The sequence below is a fragment of the Sabethes cyaneus genome, chromosome 3, assembly GCF_943734655.1.
Source record: "Sabethes cyaneus chromosome 3, idSabCyanKW18_F2, whole genome shotgun sequence".
Classification (NCBI taxonomy): domain Eukaryota; kingdom Metazoa; phylum Arthropoda; class Insecta; order Diptera; family Culicidae; genus Sabethes; species Sabethes cyaneus.
In genome coordinates this window covers 213,686,055-213,714,033 of record NC_071355.1, presented here as the reverse complement: position 1 = coordinate 213,714,033, position 27,979 = coordinate 213,686,055, and the positions used below count along the sequence as shown (strand labels likewise).

The window sequence follows — 27,979 nt, the reverse complement described above, 5'->3', positions numbered from 1 at the left end:
AAGTTGTTATTAGGTTTAAAAATGGACATGAAATTTGTTTTCAATTGGACTTGAAACTAGACTTGAAATTGTTTTTGGAATCGGACTTGAAATTATACTAGAAGTTGGACTTTAATCAAAGTTGAAATTAGACTTGTAATGGACATGAAATTAAACTTCACATTGGACTTAAAGTAGGAATTGAAATTAGATATAAATTGAGGATTTAATTGCACTTGAAATTGGAGAAACTGGAACTATTTTTACGAAATTAGTTTGTTTATCGCAACTATTTGCCAATTAAATTGAAAACTGCGGACTTCTGAGTTACTTTGTTTACATTAAATTTTACAGAGAAGATGGGGCACGTGCCCTAGAGTGGTCCTGTATGGACACGCCGGTGGGTGGCTATGATCTTATTAGCTCTAACAGGCTCTCTCGGTCGAGATCCGAACATACGATGATGGGTTTGTCAGTCTAGTGCCGTATTTCGTATCTTTTGTTAAATTCCCTATAAACCTTTTCTTTAATATTTGTTCGAGAAGTTCGATAAATCTCCTTAAATTGTTAGCTTTGTGATTGAAATTCATTTGGTAAAATGATAAATTAATTCAAAATTTAATTGAAAAAATTCGTAACTCTCATTTGAAACTGAAGTTTAAGCTGAATCAACAAAAAAAGCTACTCGAAAATTTAATTTATTTCTACATTTGCGATTGAAGTCGTCAATGTTTCCTTTCACAATAACTGAGTTATATTTCGAGAAACCAATTCCCATCTAGGAAAACAACATTCGAAATAAAAATACAAACCCCACCATCCCCTAGCCCCAGCGAGCTGACTGTTACCGATTTTATGTACGAACCGATTCTGCGTCCTGCTCGTGAAACGTTTCGCGATTAGTTTGCGATTGGCGCGGAATTGAATTTATGTTGAGATTATTGCGCTCACTTTCCACCTTTTTGTTTGCCGTTCGTGTTACGTACGCTTGTGTACGCCATCAACGACGACTGACTGCACTACTCTTCTACTGGTTGGTCCTCCTTAAAGTTCTTGCTCGAAAGCGATGACGAAGACGGCCGCTGCTATTGGTAGTGCTGCGCTCGCTGGAAGGCATCTCAGCGAACCCCTCCTGTTTAAAGCGGGCTTCTCGTGCGGACAACCGGTAGTGTGTGAGATGGAAAATTAAAAACAATAAAAAATAGTTTGATATCGACGGAATTCAGCATTAATTTAATTTAATTATTCTCCTTAGCTTAGTCCGTATAGATTTGGACGGATGAACCAAAACGCTCAAAGGAAGCCAACAACCGTGGCGTGGCAGAAGGAACAACGGTCGAGCGGAATGATTAATTATCTGCACTGCTTTTCTCGCGAAAAGGCGCGTCTCTAGATTCAACTTACAGTCAGTGGAAATATTTTCCATTTTATGTCCACTTTATGGTCAGCTGGGTGGACTCGCGCCCCGGTTGGCCGATTGTTATATTTCCACCATGGCGTGATTGTCCTTTTATAGGATACCACAGAACGCAATTCTTCCGAAGTCGCATATTCAATCGGCCATTGAATGGTAATTTGGTTTGCTGCTGCCCTCCGGTACTTGCCAATTATGCGAGAGCATCGATGCACGCATTGACATGTAAACGCATTGCACTCGCGGATTGGTGGAAATATTTTGTTTAAATTTAATTTTTCTTGGAAGAGAAATCCTCTGCGAGTAGATTTACACATGGAGATTTGAGAATGATTTCGATGATTATTTTGAAACTCTTTCTATTTTTTCTATCATTTCTAGTCCTAATTGGCACAAATAGCCTGCGCAAGACTTTTATCATCATTCAATTACTGTCACCGCGACACCAACGCTCGGCATGCTTCATAATGTACGTATGCTGACAGTCTAATCACACCCAATTGGATTTCGTCCATTCGCATAACTGACCCCAATTAGCACCGGGTTGCGGCGCGTCCGTTTTCCCTAACCTCCCCCCTCACCCCGCTTACGTCATGCTACATACCTTCGCAGTTGAGTGATCGTCTTTCCCCGATAGTCACAGCCCGGCTCGCTGCAAACGAAATTCCGTTCGTCCGAGTGTCGGCTGAGCAGATGCGACCGAACGTCCGCCGCACTTCGCCCGATGTAATAGCAGTTCTCGTGTTGACAGGCAAATTCTTTGATCGATTTTCGCTCCAGGTGGACCGTGGCATGTTGGGCAAGGATTTTGCTGGAATTGATGGTGAATAATGGGAAAATAATTAGTCGTACATTTTGGACGATCTTGTTATTTTGATTTGTATTTCCATTATCTCGATGCGTATAGTTAAAAAATGTATGTTTGCTGGTTTCTGTAAAGTTGTAACTATAATAATTATCACTAATATTACGAATTGTCAGAGAACCTTTTGGTTCAACATTGTAACAAAAATATGTCTTCGGTTTATGGTATCATTTTTCAACTTTCGAATAAACACTCAAAATTAAGCAACAACCAACGGAGCTATTGTTTTCCACCTAGCCATGGTTTGCTACCTGCTGGATCGCCTTCCAAAAGTGTCGGACCAAGACCAGAATTAGTTTCCCATCTCCAGCGAGCACCAGAGCGCCAGAGCCGAATTGAAAAGGAATCATATGCCACCTTGCTAGCTAGTCGAGTGTGGCAGGAGCCATATCTCGGATTCGGGCATTTCGGGTGCTCATGTGTTGCTGCCGTGCTGCTGCCGCCGGTTGGCCGGACCATACCTTTTCGACCGACCGACCAACCGACACTAACGAGTCTCACAAGCCGCTCACTACCCATTTTCGGCGCCCGGGAGTGGTGGCGGAGTCTCTTAGCCCAGCTGCAATACCCCATTAAGCATAAATATAAATCTAAATAGCAAATAAATTATGAAGATTTTCATTTTATTTGCTTTGAAAATGGTAACTCCTAGAAGCTACTAGTGTTGTTGTGGACAGTGTGGCCCTTTCGCAGAAAGTGTCCTTCGGTAGGATGTGTCCTGGTTGGACCTGCGGACGCGGCAGATATATTATTTTCTGAACGGTGTGGGACGAGAACTCCAGCCAGCCAGTCAGCCAGCTAACCAAACGGGTGGAGTCACCGGTAACTCTTTCCGGGAATATCAGAGCTCAACGTATAATAGGCGACAAAGCATCCCAAACAAAGAGAAATGGTCGTGTACCGCCGACCGGAGAAATAAACAGCAAAGTCAACTGCAAAAAATATATGTTTTTCTATGGTTTTTAAATTCTTTTATATATAATTACATTTAGCAGTAATAAACAAGTTGTAGGCATTCAGCGCTGGGCTGGGACTTTCCGGGTTTTCCTTCAGCTATGCGGAAAATAAAACACTTTACTCCTTAACATGTACGAAAATAAGGGCACAGTGGTATACTGTTTTGTATTTTTTTTTCTGTAGCTAAACCATCTCACATGTGTATGATCCTGGTCGATCCTTTGGTTCACTTTTAATGGCAAACGAGGTACTTTGTTTTATTTTATGTTTTTTTCTGGACTTCGAGATTCACCAGTCGAATATTTGCAGTTGCATTAGGGCGACGGATATGGTTTGGTTCGTTTCTGGTCTTTTCGTTTCGGCGGCATCTATCTCTACGGTTTTCGTCCTCCTGTGCAGTGCCAAAGCGGTGGTGCAAGCATTTCTCTACCATCGGAAGAGATTTTTTTCCCGCTGCTGCTGGCTGTGGTAACGTGTGTATGTTTTGAGAGGGGTCGACCGAATTCTAATAGATTAAAAGCCAATGGACACTGTAGAAGACCACAGAGTTACCTTCACGATGTGAACGGCGATGGAGCAAAGCGGCCGCCCGGCTAGGATTTAGGCTAGGCTAAATTGTTCTACTATGCATGCACGTAGGGGCGCGAGGGGAAACAGCAGTTTCTGGTCTCTTTCGGAACTTTTCATCGACCATTTATCTTCGCGCCAAGTAGTTAGAACCAGTGTGTAGCTGTGGAGAAGTAAAATTTGAAGATTCTCGAACCGCTCGCTGGCGGCTGGCCGATGTTCCCGAATGGAAATGTATTTTCGGTGAGGTTTGTGAATTTTTGCAGCTTTTTTAGCTGAGTCCCTCAAAATTAAAAAAAAATTTAAAAGTTGTTAACAATATCAAAATAGTATGCAAATACTGATAAAAAAATAACAATGAACCTTTCTGTAAATGATGTTTTGGTTGTAGGCGTTCAAAAAAGTGCATGTTTTTCTAATAGTTGGTGAATAATTAGTGTATTAACAAATTACATACGAAAAATTTAGAAAAGTTGTGAAATTGAACAATTTTCATTAAATAAATGGGTCGAAATGAAGGTGACATTTCAGACCGCCCGCGGCAAGTGGGCCTTATCAAAGGTAAAGTATTTCAGAATAACATTTCCGACCTTTGCACACTTTTTGGGTGTACTAACCAAGTGTGCTTTAAAACCAAGTAGCTGGAATCCTAATCCTATATGCTATAATTAGTTTTACTCCTTTTATGCGATAATTAAAAATTGTTCAACATTTACGCCTTCAGAAAACAACAAAAAGGTGACGAAAAAATGACTAAAATACAAAGAAAAGACTACGATGAGATGGCGGAAAGATGACGAAAAAGCGGAATTAAAAATGAAGAAAAATTATGAAAAGATGTCGAAAATACAAAAAAGTTGAAAAATTGACGAAAAGAAGACAAATCCCAAGTAACAATTCTAAAACCACTTGGTTTTACTTGAATTTTATAAAGGTTTTATTGCGGTAGTAATCACAAACTCTGCTTTTATTATGATATTACGCAATACCAAGAAAATATGAATTACGAGACACTGGTTGGAGAGATTCCCATCGTACACCTGGCGAAAGTTTAGAGGCTACGGTGGACCGGTCACGTCGCAGGGATGTCGCACGACTTTGCAGTGAAATCCGTTCTCTTCAAGAACCCCACCAGCAGTAGGAATAGAGGGGCCCAACGTGCTAGATGGTTCGACCTGGTTGAAGCCGACTTGCGTGTGTCGAGACGCGTAACGAATTGGCGACGAGTAGCCCAGGACTAGGGTTGGGAGTACCGACACTATTTTTAAGAACCGGTATTTCGGTACTGAGAGCATCAGTACCGGTAGTACCGGTTCCAGTACCGGTACTCATATGTGTTGAAGAATTATAAATTTTATTTATAGCAAGAATCGAAAAAACTCATTTATTTATTTTAACACTGCTTTCTTTTCGTGCTACTAGATAGAGGCAGTAGGATCGTTGCACTAGCCCCATAATTGTCCTGTACTCTAACAGCTGGCTGTGAAGTCTGTCGATAAAGAAGGGCCAAGTCTTAGAAATACGTTTGAGCCCAAAACTTTGCTTTTTTTCGTCTTCGAGATTCGACTTTGAGATGCACAGAATCCATTACAAATTTGAGAGTGTAACTTTGCTTATGGAAGATATACGAGCACTTGCCTCATCTGAATGAAAGGTCGACTTGAGAATTTGTCGATACGCTCAACGAATTAGCGACAAATAGCTCAGGTACCCAGGACCGAGTGCAATAGAGACAAATTCTTGCAAGGGCATGAGCCACCCTGGCTAGTTGAGAACCCGTTAGATGAGAAGGAGAAGGATGCACAGGACATTCAATGCATTGTCTTCCATGCCAAAACGAATCTTAGTGTTATAATTGCCAGGCCCACTTGGAATCTACCGACTTCACGTGAATGATACACAAGGCATCAAAAAACATAACCAACGCTTTGCCTGTCAAGGGCAAATTGAAGGAAACCGATTTATTTCAAAAATTTCTTTGGTATCTTGGTGTAATCGAATTCGTTGAAGCCACTGGAACTGCCTTGAAGTACTGAATTGAATCTGTTTATCACTCTTCGTCTCTTTACTAATGAATGGTTTCTGTTTATGATGATCAATGTTAATAATGATGAACATTATGGAATGGAATTTCCTTGATAAACCAAACTACTGGGCTGATTCTTTTGTTGTGTAGTCGGTCAGTAAACTTCGTAGAAGGCAATATAGGTGTAGTGGTTAGCATTTATGCCGAGGACTGAGATTCAAATCTCAGCCCTGTAGAAGTCAATAGTGACTATCATCGAAGCAAAACACTTCGTTGTATATTACAAAGTTATCAGGGATGATTATCAGTTTTAATTCTGCTGCAACGGATATGAATTTCAGCATCAGCGCCTGGAACCGAAAATACCGGTATTCTCGAATGCCAGTACCGGTATTTCGGTACCGGAAAATCGGTCGATAGTACCGGTATTACCGGTTCCGGTACTCCCGGTATCCCAACCCTACCCAGGACCGAGTACATTGGAGAAGAATTCGTGAGACGGCAAGAGCCACCCGGCTCTCGGTTGAAATGCCAAGAGAATACGAGTCAAAACACACTTATAGCTAGTTATAAAACCATAATAACACTTTTTATTTTGCGTCACCGTAACAATTTTAATAATATGTTTCATTGATATTTTGATTTTTGATATTTTGAGATTTTGATGAAAAATATCAATGAAACATATTATCATAATAACACTGTTAGGTTGTGATTCGGCGAAGGACATCGACAATGGTTGCTTATATTACAATGATAAAACTAGGTGACTGTATAATGTCGCATACAAATTTACCATACCTGTAGCGTAGCATTACAAAATGGCGCACCTATCAAAATTGATCCTATTACGGTTGCTTGTCAAACCGCAATAAATCTGTTAGTTTTATAGAGCTTTTAAAACAGTAACACTCTGACCAAACAGATTTGTTGCTGCTATTTTGAAGAATATTATAGTTCAACACCGAAATAATTTTTTTTGCGAGGCCATGTTGCCATATTCTAGTGTTTTGTTTTAGCTCGCAAACAAAAACTTATCAAAGCAAAGTGTTTTGCAGAAAGAAAGTTATTATCAATAGGTTTTCCTGTCACAAGAAGCAACTAAAATGATTTTTACCAGAAATTGAAACTGACTAACTGAATATATTTATTTTGTTTAAGCAACCAGTTTTCGAAAATTGCAAAAATTCGATGGCGCGTGGATTTTATGCACCTTTTATATCAATATGCACGATAAAATGTAATGCGCATGTGCTGCAAACCAACGGAGATTACTGAAAATTTACTAATTATTCTATGGGATAATTTATTATGGTCGCTATACACCAAATCGATCAGGATGATCTGACAGTAAAAACGACTGTATTTTCAAGCTAACAAAGCTTTTAACTTTTCGCCAGAGCAAACCGTATGCTGTATAGCTTTGAAGCGAAAAACTTCATTTAATTATGGCGATAGTTGTCAAGAAGCGAAAAGCATAATTAGTTTTGTTACTGCTTTCTGCAGAGTGTGATAAGACTACTTTAAGATTCTTAAAAAGGTAAAGAGGTATAAAAGCATCCTGAAGAGTAGACCTCTTGGTCGGAAGGCAGTTTTATAGCGGTCTTTAGGAGGATCTGGTGGAGCTCATAGTTTTATTAGTGGTTTTATGAAATTGGACATGGACACGACTACAGGAACATTAGAGAATTGTTACTTGGGATGCGTCGGAAACAACATGCAAATACAATGAAAAGTCACCAAAAAAGCAAAGTCTTGGGCTTAAACGTCTTTCTAAGACTTGACCCGTCTTTACCGACAGACTTCATAGCCGGCTGTTAGAGACAGGACAGTTACGGGGCTAGTGTAACAATCCTACTGACTCTATTTAGCAGCATGAAAAGTCACCAAACAGCGGTAAAAACAAATAGCATGATAAAAACCGACAGAAAATGCATAAAAAGCGTTAAAAAGGTGACATGCTGGCATGTTTTACAAATAAAACGTTGTAAAGAGGACGAAACAACAAAAAGATAAAAAAGACAACTTGTTTGTTGTCTTGACAATAAACAGAATAACGAGAAAAGCGCAATGACGAAATAATAAAAAAACGGTTTATTAACGACAAAAAATAGGTAAAAAATGGAGAATAGACGCCAAAACAGCAACAACAAAAAACGACAAAAACGGAAAAGCCACTGAAAAATTCAACAAAAACCCAAAAGCAAACATCATAAAATGACAAACAGACGACGAAAATACGGTAAAATAATGTTCAATAGATAATGAATAAGGACAAAAATACGACAGAGAGATGACACAAAGCCGACGAGTACAAGGAAAAGAGAACAAAGAGATTGCAAAAGACGGCGACAAGAAGTCAAAGACACAACACTAAAATAACCAAGAGACGAAGAAATATTTAGCAGAAAAACGCGAAGATGCAGCGTAAAGATGACGAAAGAATTTTGACAAGTAGAAAATACGACGAAAAAGACGAAAGACAATGAAAATACGCACTCGAATCTAACATTACTTATCATGACAACTAAACATTACATAACAAATCAAAACAAACAACCGACTGTATGATTCATTAAGTCACATAGAGTCTGGGCATACAATGCATTTGTTCACAACTGCACACAAAGTGCTGACTAGTACTTTTGATGTTCAATGTCGACCAGCGTTCACGTCGCGACCAGCGAGGATTCCAATTACATTCATTGAGGATGGCTTAACCATCAAATACACTATACATATAATGATTCTATATACAGTCCCAATAGTCTATCTCTTTTTAACCTTAAGAACATATTAGGATCAGTAAATTATCGATTGATAGTAACGATTATTTCGAGAGTCAAAATTAGTATAAAAGGAAACGTTTTGCTAAATAAAATAAGCCATTTCAACACTGAGCTTTGTATTACCAACGCGAGCCCTTTCGGGCTAACACCTACTGATGACAAGCTCTTAAGACAACTCCTACGGGCCACTGTCAATTCAAGTCCTTTGCTACTCTCCACCTCGGATAAGTCTGCCGCGTATTGAATCACTGATGTAATATGTGATTCGTGTTAATGCAGATGCCCCGCATGTTAATGTAGATAACTAATACGTGCTATATTAGATTGCCTTGAAGATCAAGATATTCTAGATGGTTCCGGTAATATTTCAGAAAACGCTGAAAAGACACCGGAAAACACCAGAGGGCTAAAAATACAATAAAAAATAACGAAAAGGCTATAAAAAGATGTAGAAAAGACAATGAAAAATACTACGTATGATGAAAATAGACGCCATCATAAACATCCAAAAATGCCACTAAAATGATAACAAACGACAACAAATCGTTGAAAAGATAGAAAAAGACGATGTGAAGATGCCAGGAAGGCAGATGTCAAAAAGAGCTATTTCCAGCGTGTATAACCCACACCTAGAAAGTGACGGGGACGATAAGGACGTCTGTTATGCGCAGCTTGAGGGTGAATACGACAACTGCCCAAGACATGACGTCAAAATCGCCATCGTAGAGCTCAACGCTCAGGATGGTCAGGAGGAGGAATTCAAACCGGTTATTGGAAAGTACAGCGCACACCCGCTTACAACCGAAAATGGCCATCGACTCATTGACTTCGCCGCCTCCAAAAATATGACCATACGAAGTACCTCCCACATCGGTATACCTGGACATCGCCACAACAGACAAACTCGCAAATCTTCCCGGTTTTGATTGATGGAAGGCACTTCTCGGATATTATCGACGTCAGAACCTATCGTAGCGCCAACATGGATTCTGACCACTACCTTTTGATAATTAAAGTGTGCCATAGAAATCGCCGTTGTTACCAACTTTCGGTACCGTTTCTCGCCACGGTATAATCTGGAACGACTCAATTTACCTGAGGTCGCTACTGAGTACGCGCAATGCCTGGGGGTTGCGCTACCGGGTGAGGGAGAGCTAAACGAAGCCACTCTCAAGGACTGCTGGGATCCTCTTTTGTTGAGGACTTTTACCAATGCGTCAGTATTTTGAACTATTGTGGTATGCCCCATTTATATCTTTTACTGTAGGCTTCAAGCTTACCTATCACTTACCCAACTAGCACAGTTGTTATAAACTGGTTGTGGTAACCGATTAATGACTAATTTCAGTTATAAATAGGTTTCAGCAACCAGAAATGACAAAAGTGTGCTACTTGGGTATTGAGGAAGTGATAGGCTGCTAGATGGACAGGTGTCAATCAAGGATAACTTGGTTTAAACCTACCTTGATCGGTGACGCAAACCAGATCTCCCCATTTTATTTTGAGATATTGCAGACTGCGTCCCATTAGTGCTCCACAATTGCAGACCAACGTTTCGCTCTTGGCATTACATAGGCGACAAACGTCATCTTGTACGAAACCGAGCTTCCGAAGATGATATTTACTTGGACAATGTCCTGTCACAAGACCGGTAAGCGTGATCTCTTATTGAGACTCAGGAAGTTTTAAGTAACCTTAATACTCGGCATTATAAATTTTTTTGATTGAGCCGAGCAGTCATAGCTAGAGCACTGAATAGAGAGACTGGCCATAGTAACTCAGTCGCTCGCGAGAATTTGTCATCATTAAACCAGCGATACACGTTTCGTATCTTCAATGAGTAGCGGTGGTTTGATGATGCTATTTATTGAGTGACATGGCCAGTCTCTCAATTCAGTGCTCTAGCTATGACTGTTCGGTTCTTCCATTGTTTCAGCTCACCCTTCAGCACACAGTCAGAAATTCGGCAGAGCCACATCTTCGCCTGTCGACTCACAACGAGTCGGTGTGTTGAGGATAGACGAGGAACAGGACTGAACCTCTGCTAGCGCATCGTTCAGGTCCTGCTCCTCCCCTATACTCCTCTCCACCTCCTTGTTTTTTTTTTGTTTTTCGGTAGAGAGAGGATGCTCGGTAAGAAATGGCCCACTGCATCAGTGACCGGCTTAATGCAGCAAGGGCAAATTACTGTGGAGGGCGCCCTGGTACTCCATAGGCTCCTTTGCGGCAGAATATTTATAGAACCCCCTCTAGCATTCATCTCTTGCCACGGGTCGCGTCACACCTTGGATTAGGGGTTTATCCATTCATGTCTTTACGTAATAGCTATGGATAACAGCTGTTAAAACCATCCTCCGTTTAAGGGGCTCTGGACCCTCTACTATGGTTCTTAGTAGTCGTGTAACCTTTACAGAAATCCGTCATTTGCAGGGGGAGTTGACTGCAGGGATAGCGTTAAGGCAGCCATCAACAGAGCAGCGGAAGATGCCATTGAGTTTCCTGAGAGGAGTCGACGTAACGACTGGTTCGACTAGGAATACCAGAGGGTGTTAGACGAGAAGAATACAGCACAGGCATCGATGCTGCAGCAGGGGACTTGTCAAAACGTGGAACGTTATAGACAGAAACGAAGACAGCAAAGCCAGTTTTTCCGCGATAAGAAGCGCCACCTGGAAGAAATGGAACAGCTGTATCGTTCTAAGGAAACGCATAAATTCTATAAAGGCTTTATGCCCGCGAGCCGAATCAGGATATATACGGTGGGATCTTGCCGGATGAATGTGAGATGATCCTAAGGTGGAAGAAGCACAAGTCGAATGTGAAATGTGAGAACTATCGAGCGATCAGCATTCTCATCGCCGCCCATAAAGTGCTTTCTCAGATCATCTTTCGCTATCTACTACCGCTAGCAAGTAGATTTGTGGGCAGTTGTCAACCCAGTTTTGTGGACTGGCGTTCGACAACGGACCAAATTTTTGTGTTACGACTGATCTTCCGAAAGTGTAGCGAATACCAAGTTCATACACACCACCTATTCATAGACTTCAAGGTTGCCTACGATGCTATCGATCGTGAAGAGCTATGGAAAATTATGGACGAAAACGGTTTTTCCGGCAAGTTGTCAAGACTGATTAAGGTCACGACTGATAGTGTACAGTGCTGTGTGAGGATATCGGGCGCGTTATCAAGCCCGTTTGAAACATACAAGGGACTTCGACAAGGCGATGGTATTTCCTGTCTTCTGCTCAACATCGCTGCTGCGAAGGTATTATGAAACGTGGACATTGTCGGAAGGACTTAGCAGAGGGCTGCTAAGCAGTATACCAGACTGAAACGTGAAACATTGATGATTAGATTAGTGGCGAATACGTCTAAAGCCAAGTATCTGTTAGCAGGATAAACCGACTGCGATTGAGCTCCCATAGACAATAGTGCGGTGATCGACGAGGACGAGTTCGAGGAGGTGGATGAATTCGTATACTACGGGTCGTTGACGACGTCGGGAAATAGCTGGAGCAGAGAAATACGTTGACGTATTCTTGCCGGAAGTCGTGCATACTACGGACTTCACTAGACTTTAAGGTCTGGCAAGTTTCACCCCCATACCAAAAATGTACCATCTAATTAACGCTAAAAAGACCGGTAGTCCTCTGCAGGCACGGAACGTGGACAATGTTCAACGGGAACTTAAAAGTACTGGTCATTTTTGAACGCCGTGTGCTTAGGACCGTTTTAGGAGGTGTGTGTGAAAACGGTGTATGGAGAAGAAGGATGAACCACGAGCTGACGTAGCTTTTCGGCGAACCCAGTATCTAGAAAGGATACAGAGCCCCCTTTAGAAAGTTGCTAAAGCTGGAAGGGAACAATGGATGTGGCATGTTGTGAGAATGCCAGACAACAACCCCGCAAAAATGGTGTTCGTCTCGAGTCCGGTTGATACCAGACCCAGAGCTGCGCAGCGTGCTCGATAGCTGGATCAAGTGGAGCAGGACCTGAAGAGTATGCGGCAGTCGAGAAATTGGGGAGGAGTTTCTTGGCGAAACATTGTCAAGCATCGACACGTCCTTGGAACACAGTTGACGCTGTGTTAGTTGGTTCGTATCACTTCTACAGGCAGAAAATAAATATAAAGAATACCATCTTTCAATTGGCATCAACATCATGAAAGTTGATGGAGTTGTTCAAATGTTATGTATTAACAATAAAGTTTAGCAAAACGACGATGTACACTTCAACAGGAACTAAGGCAGAATTGATTCTGGAATCTGTGTACCGCTGGACTCTGCCCAGTTGAAAAGTTAATTGTCACTAATACACTAATTGTCATTGGCTACATCATATTTCAGTAATCTAAAGCGTGTCCTGTCGCCTTTTTGCTAAAGAAATCGCAGCAGCAAACTCTAACGTTATGGTTATGATTAATCAAATTAATTATTCTTCGATTTGCAAATCTGATATCGTAACCTCCAGTGGGGAAGGTGTACACCGTCTTCAAATCACTGAAATAATCCCCTCGACAACAACTCGTTTTCTCCTTACCTTCGGGAACTCCGACGACATTTAATACTATAAAAATGATGATAATAGCCGAAAGCTTTATATCTACACGTGTAACGTAAATTGCCATCTATACCAGGAGGTAGAGAACGAGAGAGAGAGGGGGAACCTTCAGCAAACCTTCGGTAAACGGCGGCGTGTTCAACTTAAGGGACCATTATGTTCGGTTTTTTTCCTTCCCATAGTTTTAGATCCGGTTACAGTCTTACCCAAACATACCGTGCTAGTGCTAGCGCGGACGAGCGAGTGTATGTGTGTCTGTGCAACTGTGCGGGAATGTTTTATGGCACAAACAGAGGGGACACCCAGGATAGATTTCTCCTGCAGATTTAAAGCGTATTTCCGCTGGACCGGAACCACGTATGAACTCTTTGCGGGAAGATGGTCTGCGGAACTGCATCTGCCTGCGGTTCGCTTCGGGGCTATTCCACAGCCCCACAGGAAGGTATTTACTTTGATAGGTGAAAAAATATTCTTATTTTAGTTGACCATAACAAAACGGTCTATAAATACTGCAGGAATCCTACAAATGGTAAGTTTTCGACTCGGCACTGCAATATCTATAGGTAATAATAATAGATTTTCTCGTATGGCTTTTCCTCCCGTTGACTGTAGCTGGGACCGGTGTCGAGAACTAACCGGTGCTGGAAAGGAAACTGCCATCAGAAAAGGATATATTTTACCGAGCATTTCTACCACTGTTCGATTGAATACTTTTATCTTTCGTATACAACGAACATGATTTAGTATTCCGATGGCCGCACAGCAAGCGTCCAACCCGCTATAGAATGCCCCCTGAAAACGGAACACGCGGAGTTGTTTTGTAGGAAAAGTGGAAATCGTTGCGGTGACCAGAGAAAATAAAAAAAAACTTTTCCAAAATCTTCTGCTCATGACGATATATCTGCATTCCGCAGAATGTGGTGAATACGACAATTGAAAAATATCATCACTCTCTCGGGTCGATGTGGGAAGTTCGATTCTTTCCTAGACCGACCATTCAGCTGTATGTACGGATAGTCTATAAACATCCAATGGTCGGACAGCAGAAGCGATTGTTTGGCTGTACTTTTATCGAAACGCATTATTAATGTAGTCCAGTCAATAATAATGACGACCGCTCCGTGCCATCATCATTGGTTGCTGCCGGTTCGAGATGCGACGACGATATAAGCAAGCCTTCGCAATAACTCTCATTTCCGGTGGCGGTGGGACAGAACGAGACGAGACAGGACAGGACAGTAGTGCACACATCTAGAGGGTGCTTCTGGAACCTTATAAATCTCTTGTGTCACGATGATGCCGGTTGTTGTACGACGGAATCGGTACCATATCATCTCTAGCAGCAGCGACCAAGTGACCGAGCACTTGTCATCGCATACCGCATCGGAAGGACACCACCGGTCACGACGACATGGATGAGATTTGGCGGAAATGGATCGCCTATAGACGACCGGTCGGGCGTGGAAGAGTTTTTCAAAAGAGCGTGAAATGGTTGCTTTATCCATTGGATAACGCTTTTGATGGCCGACATCATTACAGGCAGCCATAGTTGCCATCGTCGTGACAGCCAGCAGCAGTAGCAGCGCCAGTGCAGTGGTGTGGGGGAAGCAGCAGCGGCAGTCGTAAATCGCCGAAACAAATCATTCTTATCTTTACGTTTTGAGGTTGACTGCGGTTTATTTCTTTCGTCTGGGGAGCTCAGCGATTCGTTCTTATGTGGCAAATGATGTATGTTGGGTGGGAAATGTATGACCGGAAAAAGTGCTTGCCGGGGTGTTTCTTGAATAGCCTTCGGATGATAATGTGTGAATTGACAATTAGTTTGTGATAATGCAATTTAAATCGATGTTTGGAAAAAATTGATTGATTAATCCAAATAAACAATTTACTTGACGAAAGCATATTTCGTGTACATACATTCACATATACAGCACAATATAATACTGTTATCCCGGGAGCTCCTCCTAGATCAAACCCAATCTGTCAATCATTCCGTATTTCTTTTTCTAAAATTCCATCAAGGGAATGCGTTCCACACACAGTGTTCTGCTGTTTCATGCTCCAGTTTGCGAATGGCGGCGCGTGGTGGTACGGTACGGTGGCTCTGACAGAGTATCCATCTAGCTACAACCGATTCGGATGAGACAGACAAAGCAAAGCACCTACCTAACCCTTGGAATGCACACTGCGCAAAAGGGCGAGAGCGATTTTATCGAAATGTCAATCATTCTCTTCAGTCAGAGACCGTGTGCTGCGCGTTTCTGTTCTGCTTCGGTTTCATTCATCGCAGGCTCGAATTGGGTTGGGTTGGGAGTCGGTACGAGGTTTCGATCCGATCCGATCCAACCATTCAGCCAGCCAGCCAGCCCAGCCAGTCAGAGTGCTCTATCCTGGGGGAAAAACAGTCACTCGGCTGATATACTCCTGACGTCTCCTGCCAGATAAGTTTTTCGTTTGCGCTCTGTTTGCCCTTTTCTAGTTGTAGTTGTGCAAATATAAAGTTGGAGATTTTTCACTCGTATTCGAGCACCCGACGGCAGCTGACTGACGTGGGCTGAGGTTGGCAAATACTCCTCCCAGGAAAATGAAAATCTTGACGCTATGTGTAACTCAAACAGTCTCGTTCGTACACAAAGATTGTATCGTGCTTCTTTCTTTGCGGGTTGCCGTTTCTCGCCGAAAGCCAACGATCGCCAAGTTTTCTTTGAGCTCTGATGGAAGAAAACAGACACCTATCTGAAAAATATTTTTCCGCATCTCCCGGGGTGAGTGAGAGCTGCCGGCAGGTCCTGGTTTTAGAATGCTTTTGACGTAAAGCATAATGTATGCTACCGAATGGTTGTGTTGTGTGTATTTGCATATTTATGCTGAGATAATATTTTCTTAAAATGATTCTCTCGTATTTTGCCGAGATAAACTTAATTTGGGGAGCATGTCTGGTTTACTGTGAATAGAGGTTGGGTACGGATTTCCTGATAAATTTTTGGTTGGTCTTGCTTATTACCATTACATATCATGCCGGCAAATCTCGCTGCAGAAAACTGAAAAGGAACATTAAATTTAAGCCAAAGAGTTTGGCAATGTATGGATTAGAAGTAGTCGCACGTCCGCCACGTAGCGACGTAATTGTGTGTATAATCGTAGAGATTTGTTTATATTTTTGACTGGTGGGGAAGTACACCAACTTTCACATATACTGCTGGGCTATTTGTTTATTTTTAATTTGATTGAGTTGACATTCATTAAATTTGAAATTTTAAGCAGGATCTGCACATCGACTTCAACAAAGGACAGTACTGATTTAAGTTTGCGCTATTGAAAAATTGTCAAATATCATGTCTTACTTTTGCTATTTTCTGTAGTTTTATTAGGAAAATGGGATGTTTTACTAGCACCGACATCAGTTCTAGCCTCAGACATCAGACTAGCATTTGATCAGTTTGAGCTACAGCTTCAGACATCAGACAAACCTACGCTTGATGATTTCAGCCCATTAAGCGATTGCTTTAATTTTTTCCGTCCAGACCTAGTTCTAGTGAAAGAACACGTGGTTTTAATGTTCTTTCAATAAAAAACAGTAGATAACTTACATTTTGAGAAAATAGTTATAACATTTTAAAGTTGTGTATCGGCAAAGTATTTATTTAGCGAGAGAAAAGGGAAATAGGCTAAATTCAGAAACAGGCCGAAAATACGCTCCCGTACCCTAATTGAACACGGTCTACCAAGTGTGAGTAAATTTGTGCCTGGGCGGAATAGAACAACATTCGAGAACTGAAAAATTGTTTGCTTTTCGATCGTTATCGGTATCAGCTGCAGATTTGCGCTCGATGAAGGACAAATTTATTTTAAAAGTAATTGAAAATTTAGTTGAAAGCTTTGAAGTAATTTTCTCTACGGTTTCTGAACTTTCCAAGCAGTCGTTTTTGTTTTGTAGCTTCCGGTAATACATGGACTTAACGTTTTTTGAATGATATCCAGATCCTTTCATATCCAGATTTATTTTTAAAATTCGACGAAGAGATTCCCTGTGGATATTCAGCTCAACTGCCATTTTCCGCACGGACCGGATCGCAACTGCGACGAATTGGCTCTCGAACAACCTTTTTGACCTCTGCAGTTCCGACGCTTCGTTTTCTTCCGGGTTTTTTTTACGGTTTTCAACAGATCCCGTCTCGACAAATCTTATAACTGTATCTATAAAAATGGATATCTGTCTGTCTGTCTGTCGGTATGTTCTTTATAGAATCGAACACTACTAAACCGATTGGCGTGAAAATTTGCATGAAGGGGTTTTTGGGGCCGAGGAAGGTTCTTATGATAGTTAGAGACCCCTCCCCCACCTAAGAGGGAAGCGGCTCCCATACAAATGAAACACAAATTTCTGCATAACTCGAGAGGTAATCAAGTAAATGGAACCAAATGTTGGCATGTGGGGTTTTAGGAGCCAGGAATTTTTCTATCACAAATTATGAACCCTCTGCATTTTAAGAGGGGGGGGGGGGGGGCTCCCATACAAATGAAATACAAAGTTCCTCAATTCAAAAACTAATCAAGCTCGAGAAATTTTGGACTCTTCCATAAAACATAATAGTCAATAACAAGACCACCAAAAACTATCTGCAACCCCCCCGCAGGAATCACCTCTGTCTAGGTTTATTTGTTTTCCTAGGTCTACTGATCTCTATTACTTTTCTCTTCAGTTGGGTCCGAACGAGCGATAGCGAGTAAAGTGAGGATTGAAATGGCACTTTTCACGAAAAGGTTTTCCGTGAAATGGTACATTCCGCGTAAGGGTCTTCGCGAAATGGTATTTGGCGAAATGAATGTTATACAATCACGGCGAATATTTAAGAGCTATCCGCTTTATTTGATCTGGCTAAACAACGGTGAGGGGAGATAGTTGTTTTCTACTTGACTGTGAGAAAAAAATTAGAAATTTGTATATTGAACTACCCATACTACTTTCATAGTTTCGTAACTGCCAAAATGAATCATCTAAGGTTGAGCTCCTCAGAAACTTGCAAAACTCGAGATTGTGACAAAGGTCATTGGAGATTCACTAGTTATGTACAACACAGTTTAATTTGTGGCAATACTAAGTTTTTCGGGTCAGTAAGTAGTATATAAATCCTCTTTTTATGTCGAAATATTTGAGGTCACGGAAAATAGTGCCGCATGTAGCACCGTTTCGAAATTTATTTGATATCAACGACCGTAACTCAAACAGGGTACAGTAATCCCCCCAATAAGGACGCTAATAGGGCCCACGTTAATGGAAACCGTGTCAATGGAGTCTACGTAGCATATGGGAATTGACTTAATTGGTTCCAACATGGAATAACTCGTGGTCTTGACCGTATAGAACGTTTGTGTCTTCGATAAAGTTGTTCAGCAGATCGAGGGCTTTTCGTTGGATTGTATCATTTCGGAATTGCCTCACTACGTGGCGCTAGCGTATATGTAATATTTTTGTATAGGGGTCATTTCAAGCGAAGTGTCCGAGCCCCGTGTAATCGACCTTCACGAATTTGAACCAAATTTCGCCAGATTGTTCGTTTTCGGTCAGAAAGCAAAAATCGAAAATTTAGTGCCGATCGGACATTCCCTCGATTAATGGGAGTACCTCCATTTTTAAGGAAACTACCCTTTTTGTCAAAACCTCTCATTTTCTTTTGCTTATATTTCCGGAAATATTAAGTTTAGAAAAACACTATTTTCACATTTTTAAAGGAAATTACCCAAGGAATTCGAAATAATATTACTTTTAAGCACCAGTGCTGCCAACTAATTTTAAACTCAATTTGAAAACTAAATTTTCATTTTTCTCTCAATGAAGACAATTTGATCTTAAAAATTCCAACTTCATCGTGTTTTGCAGATTTTTTTTACATAAGAATCACTCATCGCCCCGAGGTATTCTTTGCCGATCCCGAGATACAGCATTTTAAAGCAAGCAATTCCCCATTTTTAATGTAAAACTAAGAGCAAAATAACTTTTGACGTAGGACTACGTCTTACGGCAAGTCAGGGTGTCATTCAAAAAAAAAAAAAACGAAAAATGCGAGCGTCACGAAAAATGATAGGTTTTGAGCGCTAATAGGTCAGCGGTTTTCCGATCGATTTTCAATATTCTTACACCAATCGATTGGAAAATCTTCTAAGAATAGGCCCAAATGAAGAAAAGTATGGATTCTTGATGTTGAACTATTGAAAAATTTAAAACAACGAATTTATATGTAATAATATTTTAGTTTCCTTGAAAAAGGTGAAATAAAACCACCGACACGTCGGATATAGAAGCAAAACATCGTTTTGACTGCTAAATACAGACTACATAGCCGTAAAACAGAACCTGAAAATTGCATATTACAGTCGGAAAGCATACGTTAAAATGAACTTATGTTTTACCAGAATTCTCGCTTCGAGATTGGTTGTTGGAAATGACGTCATCAAAGTGGAAATGCGTTTTCACGCTTCGGCTTATAATTCAGTCAATTTTCAATAGATTTCCAAGATATTTACACCAATTGATCGGAAAATCGATTTCGAAAATATTGAAAATATAGAAAACTATTGATTTTCAATGCGCGTCATTGGAAAATTGAATTATTTTCATTTTTTTGCTTTCCCACGTCAGTGCTTCCCTAGCACGGATGACAGAAATATATACGATATAAGTTATGGGTTAAGCTTTCTTATGATTGTATTTAATTTACGCTCTATAGAAACCGATCGAAAATTGTTGAGTTTCAGCAGTAGCTGCTTCCCCGGTTAAGGCAACGAAGACATCCAAATTCACCAAACGAGACGCCAACAAACCGAAGACTCCATCGACTTATCCGCCAGTGAACGATATGGTTTTGGCTGCTATGCCTTTTACTGCGCATCGTCAGTCGGTCAGCGGCTTTCGTTGGCGACAAATCGGCAAGCAGCTAACTTGCGACACATCGGACAGGCAGCTTTCGAGGTACTTTTAAAGGTTGTATTTGAAACATTGTTTGCCTTACGGTTCACATCGTCGTCAGTTGGTCGTGTTGATCGGCAGCTAAGGAAAGGAAAGTATGCTGAGCGTGTTGGAGCTGGCGCACTCGTCTCGCTGCCGTGATGGAATATCTGGCTGCTGTAGTTCTGGAATTGGAAGGAAATATGCTGCTCGCGACAACAAAACGACCAGAATTATGCCACGTCACTTGCAGTTGTCCACTTGGCCTGGGCTGGTATTTCATCGTGCCTCATGACCATACACGAACAGCTTCGTCGATCGCATAGCTGCTGAGGCTTTCTGGCTGGTCCGTTGCAACAAGCCGTGCCTGGTTAGCGGTTATCGGTACTTCAATTTACCGAAAAGAGAATTACGTTAGGTGCGTTAGTGCAAGTTTACTGCAAGCTAGAGTTATGATAATCAAACAACCGGTCCTTTTAAGGAACACACAACGATTGAAGAGTTTATTGTATTTTCTTGCCCAGTTAATACCATAATAACACAGGCAACGAGGGAAAAGTTGAACTTTTCGCCGTTGCGGACGACCAACAAATGGCGGGAATAAGTTTTCTGGTCACGGGCGACATTTTCTGCCACTTTCAAAACGTCTGCAACGCGTAAATGCTTTATTATCAGCGTTCTTCTTTTGTAAACTGCAGAAAAGTCTTGCGGAAATTTTTCAGCCTTTTGAAAACTCGCCCGTATCGTCTACCGATTACCAGAGGAAAAGCACTATTCAACGTAGAAACAGATCATGAAAATTTACTTACTGTTTGGTTTAGTGTGACTTCGATTAATAAAATAGATTCAATCAATTCATGGAAATAACTCCGAAATCAGTTGAAGATTGAACGTATAGAGTAGAGCGGGGCATAAGTGCGATGTTTGAAGTTGTCATCAATTTTCGTGAGATATAAAGAAGGACAGCAACATAATATATTTTATAGTGATGCAGTAACTCAAAGGCTTCACATTCAACTATAAATCATCTGTGGTAATAGTGTTTTGCAAAATAAATTCTTCATTCTTCTGATCAAGTGCAGATTCGAACTTTTACCCCACTAGCGGGGCACAAGTGCGAATACCGCGGGGCAAAAGTTCGAAGCTAGAATCTATGAAATTAGCCCAGCAGTAGCTAACAAAACCATATTATCTTCAATCTGCATTATGTTTCGGTAAGGAATATTCTCAATTTGTACCTTTTCAATTTGGCGCTGGTGTATTGCAGCCTCCGTTAGATCGAAACTTTTCCAAACGTTTGGTTTTTGTTTCATCAGCGGAAATATATTGTTTTTCTTCGGCCAACACCTGTAGGGAACACAGTTTTCTGCAGATCTTTCATTTCTAGTATCTGTAATATAGTGCCTAAAGCTATATATAATTAGCTATACATTTCTGCCTCGTCCATGAATCGAACTTTTGCCCCGTCCGTGAATCGAACTTTTACCCCGCTTGGCGCTTGACGGGGTTAGATTAAATTACGGAAAAGCGAAATATATTTTGTAAATTATTTTCGCCGTATTTTCAAAACAGATATGTGAGTGATATAAAACGCTGCTACAAGTTTTCAACACGTAATATCCTCCTGTTGATATCACATTTGCCGTATAACGAAAAATTACATCAAAACCGCCCCAAAATAACATTTGCACATAACTCAGCAACTATGCTTCGTAAGCAACCAAAGTTTACGTTAGATTCAAGCTGTTAAAGTAGTCACCCATCCATGCCAATGTAGAAAATTTACTCGGAATCTGCACCGATAAATCATTGAATCGCACTTTTACCCGCATCGCACTTTTACCCCTCCTTACTCTACAATGTTACTACTAGGATAAACGTTGCGTATGTAGATTGTCGCTACAAAGAGACTTACGTAGTCCTACGTCACCTATGTGGTCGTGTTTTGTGCACAACCTCTCAGATTTTTTTGAAGCAGTAATTCTCTACGCAATGTAACAATATTTTGGTAAGAAAAACCTTTTTATATACTGTATAAATGCTTTCCCGATATGCCAAAGCATTTTTACATTGCGAAGAGAAATACTGCTTCAAAAAAAGTTATTTTGCTCTTAGTTTTACATTAAAAATGGGGAATTGCTTGCTTTAAAACGCTGTATCTCGGGATCGGCAAAGAATACCTCGAGGCGATGAGTGATTCTTATGTAAAAAAATCTGCGGAACATGATGAAATGAAGTTTTTGAGATAAGATTGTCTTCATTGAGAGAAAAATGTAAATTTAGTTGTAGACTAATCTCAAGTTTTTAGTCTTGACCTTGAAATGTGGTCATACATATATATTAATATTTTTTGAAGCGATGGTTCTACAATTGATGAAGGGGATACAATTGATGGTAGGGGAAAGAAATGAAAATTTTGGTGAAGGAAGGGAAGAGCGGAAATGAAGGGGGGGGGGGGGGGGGGGTATTGGTAGCTATGTTTGACAAGTAGTCATTTTGACTCCTACCTTTTGTCCAATGCTGGAAGGTGCATGGGTCGAACCAAGCTATAATCTACTTGTACCTTTCCATGGTTCAAAGGTACAAGTACCAGCGAACCACATGCCCTGGCGGGTGTTGTGAGTTCGAATCCGGTTATAATCTCAGATTATAGCTTGGTTCGTCCCATGCACCTTCCAGCATTGGACAAAAGGTAGGAGTCAAAATGACTACTTGTCAAGCATAGCTACCAATACCCCCCCCCCCCCTCCCTTCCTTTCCGCTCTTCTCCTCCTTCACCAAAATTTTCATTTCTTTCCCCTACCGTCCCTTCAACAATTGTAGAACCATCGTTTCAAAAAATATTAGTAAATTTAGTTTTCAAATTGAGTTTAAAAATGTTTGGCAGCACTGGTGCTCAAAAATAATATCTTTCTCCAATTCCTTGGATGATTTCCTTTGAAAATATGAAAATAGTGTCTTTCTAAACTTAATATTTCCGGAGATATAAGCAAAAGAAAAAAAAAGTGGTTTTAACAAAATCGGGTATTCCTTAAAAATGGAGACGCTCCCATTAATCGAGAGAATGTTCGATCCGTACCAAATTTTGGATTTTTACTTTCTGACCGAAAACGAACAATCTGGGTAAATTCGGTTTAAATCCGTGAAGGTCGATTACACGTTTGAACTTTTTCTCCGTCACTTGGCATGGAATGACCCATAGACTGTATCTTGCACTGCTGACTATCTAGAAGTTGCGGCCTTCGGGAAGATTACTCAAATGACTGTCACCTTCAAGATGGCATGCGAAATAGCGCAAAACTGATTCACTACGTGGCGTACATGTAATATGCTTAGACAGGCTGTATCTTGCGCTGCTGACTATCTAGAAAGTTGCTGTCTTCGGGTAGGTTACTCGAATGACTACCATCTTCAAGATGGTATGGAAAATGATGCGGAATTGACTCAACGGACGGCGCTAGTGTATTTGTGATTTTTTTGTGTTTGCCATAACTCATGATTTTGGTAATGTACAAGAAGTTGCTTTCTTCGGAAAGGTTGTTTAAGTGACAGTGGTTATTTACTAGTTGGAAAATTAGCTAATATTTTGCTCGTTATTTAACACAATACTGGTCGCCTACAAAAATTATCTGCAAAATGCAACGTTGGTAGTCGATGAAATTCCTTGGATTTTTTCACTCCTCGCATTTAATTTGCAATGGACATGAAAAATATACTACAACACGAGAAAGCTGAATTACTAAAAGTAACATTACGTATGGGGTTGACGTTCGAATATATATGTGTCACTCTGTATATAATTGCCTCCTCTATGCGTTTATTCTTCTCATGAAATCACCACCGACTTTTACTTAAAGATCGGCTGTACAACTCTATGCGAAGATGGACGCCAGTGCAATGCTTGTGTGGCAAATAGCGCCGTCTTGTGGAAACCACACTTTGATCAGAGTCAATACTTGCATTTGAGGTCGGATTACGGGTATATCTGTAATTATCGACCCTTAGCGGTCTTCATGGACAATATCGGTGCAATTACCGAACAATGACTTTGTTGAATCATAAATAGGTACATACACATTTTTAAAGTTTTCTATAGACATGCTCATGGTCATAAGGCTATGTCAAATGGCATTGGAGTTCAGAAACAGAGGTATAATTCTGCTCAGAGAGAACGAGAGAGAGAGTCCTCCAAAAATGATGGACACCCAGCACCGCACGCTGCCAGATGTCTTCAATGTGAAATGTTCTGCTGTCTTGAAAGAACATCAGGCATCAGACATCACCGTCTGCTAGCAAGCAGCACCGGAATAGTGCCATCAGAATAGTAGTGCAAATTTCACCAAAGCCACTTTTTCCTATACAGCCCGAAACTTATCGCTATAAAACTTTTCAGCTTCATCCTCTTCTCAAATAGTGGGTATAAATTCTTTCCTACGTGTGTATGTATTTAAGTTCTTCCTACTGATTTTCGCATGCTTTCAGCTTCGGTGTTGATACCGTGTCGCTGCACCGAAAGGAAACAGTGCAATTATCATATATATCTTCCTCTGTATGACAGTCCCGTTTCATGCAAATGTCATTTCTGAATATTTCTTAAATGAATGTGGTGATAAATTTTTATGTTTATTATTATAATCAAGTATAGTTTTTCCATGCTCGTCGTAATTTCTTTACGTGCACTTTTAGTCGGGGCTTTGGGCAGCATCACCACTTCCTGAATGGCACTCTTCGGAAGCATCTAGAGTTTTTTTTCCTGCTCTACATCGTCGTCGAGCAGGCCCTAGAGTCCAATGCGGGGTATTTTAGATAGTCGAACTTTTCATCGACATTCAACCGGCAGAAACCGTCAATCGAATGACTGAACTGAATGACTAGTGGTAGCCAAGTGCATCTCTCTTTCTACCTCGACAGGTTCTTGGGGAAATGCAGACACAGCAGGTTTTAGTTATGGCACGTTAGTAGGTGGTACGGAAAGTACCCGTGAAAAAAATCGAAATATTAAATTGAACGGCTTATTATAACGATGATGAGTTCCCACGTAAGTCTTGAATGGAACTTTCAAACGTGATGCCAGTGTGACGCGAAATAATTGGTAAAGTATTAGGTGATCGATATACTAGGGTGCATTTTTACTGCTTTAAAAAAGTATAAATAAATGGATTTAGCATAAGATAAAAACACCCGCTCATTCTCCTCTGCGTACCGCGTTCCAATCTGGCTTGTATCATCACCATCTTAACTGCATCATTTCGCTAAATTACAGTATGAATATGTAATTACTTCCAACTGGCTTCCATCGAACCCTTGGCCTTGCTAGCTAACTGGAAGGGGACGACACTGCATACATATGCTGCCAAAATTTACTCGATAAATTTTCGAAGCATCAGTGAATGAATGTGTACATACATACATATGAGTTGGGGGATGGGGGTTGAACATTGTACATGTGTATCGCTGAATGTCCTTTAACAGTGATGTGAGCTCTTCTACTGACACTTCGCCCACTACAGGCAGAGCTTGCATCGACTGAAACCGGGTGGCGGTGGGGCGGACGGCGTTGGTGGTGCCATACTAAATCTTAAAACCCTCATCCTTCCCATCCCCTGCGGAAAAAGTTTTTTGCTGAGGGGGCTTGTAATATATAGCTTCTCCTGTGTATATCACCCGATGTGTCATATTAATATCATATATTTTGAAAGGGTTTCACAACGGAAACTTGTCTGTGATGCTCTGACATAGTGTGGCACTGTTTTTCGGTGAATCCTCGCTCGAGATTGCGGTAGCCATGTATGTGTGTATGTGTTTGTGCGAGGCTGTTACAAGCAGCACACCAATTAAGCGAAGAATGAACTGGAACAACTTGAAATTATCCTCTCGGAAGTGACTTCTTTGAGCAGTGTGGCGCCATTTTCAACCCAACCCGGAGCTTGTAAGCTACTGTATGTACATACTGCGTGCTACTGTACTGCCACTGTGGAGCTAATTCTAATTTATCTTTCTGAAATTTCAACCATACAAGGCATATTGTTTTGTTCTTATGGTTGACAAGTTTTAACAAGAGTGTAGAGCGTACTTGAACCGGATTGCTCCGGTTTTGAATAATGCAGATTTCATGCAGAAACATTACAATCAATTATGTGGGTATCATCTTTTCGGAAGTCCGGAATTATATTATCTTGTAAAATCCTTGAGAGTTTGGTATCTGAATTAAGTTCGTTTTATGCATCATATTAGAAAATATGATCGATATTCTGTGTTTATAATGTACCAAAACACCGTACATGTATTTTTAATTTAATCAAAGCTTTGACTGTTACAGAATCATCACTCCCTTTTAGATCTTCAAATGTATGTTATCTCTTCTCCTGCACTAGTCTATCGTAGTGAAAAACTTAAAAAATTTTAAATGCTTCAAAATACATAGAAACAAGTTTTTCCTAGAAAATGAAGAACTAATAGATGATATGATGATGACCGTAAATTAATTGCAGGAGGTTTGAACTAATTTCTCTGTGGCTTAGAATTGCGTGACAAGTGTAACCTTTACGTCCCCGTCATCAAAAATGGTGGTACTTGCAGTTACACTTTTGGCTCTATCTCCACTTATTCTCATTCGATTGTTATGCAATTAATCAAAAGAATCACATTAGATTGGCATTAAATGAAAAACTAAGTTGGTAAATTATGGTTCTATTTTCCCGGAGCTATTCCAGATCGCAGTGGGATTTTCTTTGACGTCATAAGGCCATTACAAATATTTTTTTAAAGTTTTTGTCTTTCCGATGCTAGACAACTGAAGGGGGAGAGGGGGGCGGAAAAAAACAAAAAGATTTTTTTAATTACGTAAAAATAAACTCGATTTTTAGGAATTTTTGCTTGAAGTTTAATCGTGAAACCCGAGTTTATTTTCGCTTTTGATATATACATTGTTATTTTCAATGCCAAAACCTTACAAAATAAAGGCAAAATTGAAAAAAAAATTTTTTTTTGCCGGTTTGCAGAAGCTACATTATTTGTACTTCTATTTTTGTTTCGTGCTAGAAGCGTTAACGCTCCGTACACTCTTTTTTCGAGTTCTTTAGGCTGTAAAACTCGCGTTGAAAAATCCTTTAATTTGATATCCCATTTGCCATATTACTGAAGATAATTCAAAATGGGCAATTTTGAGTTCCGATAGAACCGATACTGGATGTTCCGGAGTATGGGACATGAACATGCGCTCTACAGATTCATTCTCATTGTCCACACATGAAATGGATAACTTTTGCGCACTCTGTTAAGCAGATTTTTAGTTTTATTTCACATTCTACTTATGACGTCAAAGAAAATCCCACTGCGATCTGGAATATCTCCGGGAAAATAGAACCATAATTTACCAACTTATTTTTTCATTAAAGGCCAATCGAATGTGGTTCTTTTAAGATTAATTGCAAAAAAATCGAATGAAAATAATTTATAGAGATAGAGCCAAAAGCACCATCATTTTTTGATGTCGGGGACGTAAAGGTTAATCCTAAGCCACACATCCGGCATCCTTGCTACGTGGCCAGTCCATTGTAGTCATCCGTTGTTTAGTTGGTATAAATATTGGCTATTGGTTCTTCATTTCCTAGGAAAAATTTGAATTACGTTACAGGTTTAAAATACAGGCAACCCGTTCTATTTGAATAATTCATTTTATTTTTTCATAATTTCAGACCGAAACATGTTTTTTGTATATACCGCGTGATAGTGTATTGGATGCCAATTCCTGCTGATTATTCAAACTACGAACTTTAGATTTTTAATTCAAACTAAGTCCGTTAATTATTTAAATATAATTTGCTCAACACTGTCACTTGTCTCAGCATCACCGCCTCAGCAATTTTTTCACGCC

General features: G+C 40.5%; 1 protein-coding gene across 1 annotated transcript in view; it reads right to left on the bottom strand.

Moving 5' to 3' along the window:
* The window catches only part of LOC128740678 (zinc finger protein 91), a 143,921-nt gene that overhangs the window by 20,688 nt on the left and 95,254 nt on the right, over nucleotides 1–27,979 (bottom strand). Inside the window, exon 7 of the mRNA XM_053836240.1 lies at nucleotides 1,998–2,204. Coding sequence (XP_053692215.1) covers nucleotides 1,998–2,204 — 207 coding nt within the window. The remainder of the gene's footprint in view (nucleotides 1–1,997; nucleotides 2,205–27,979) is intronic.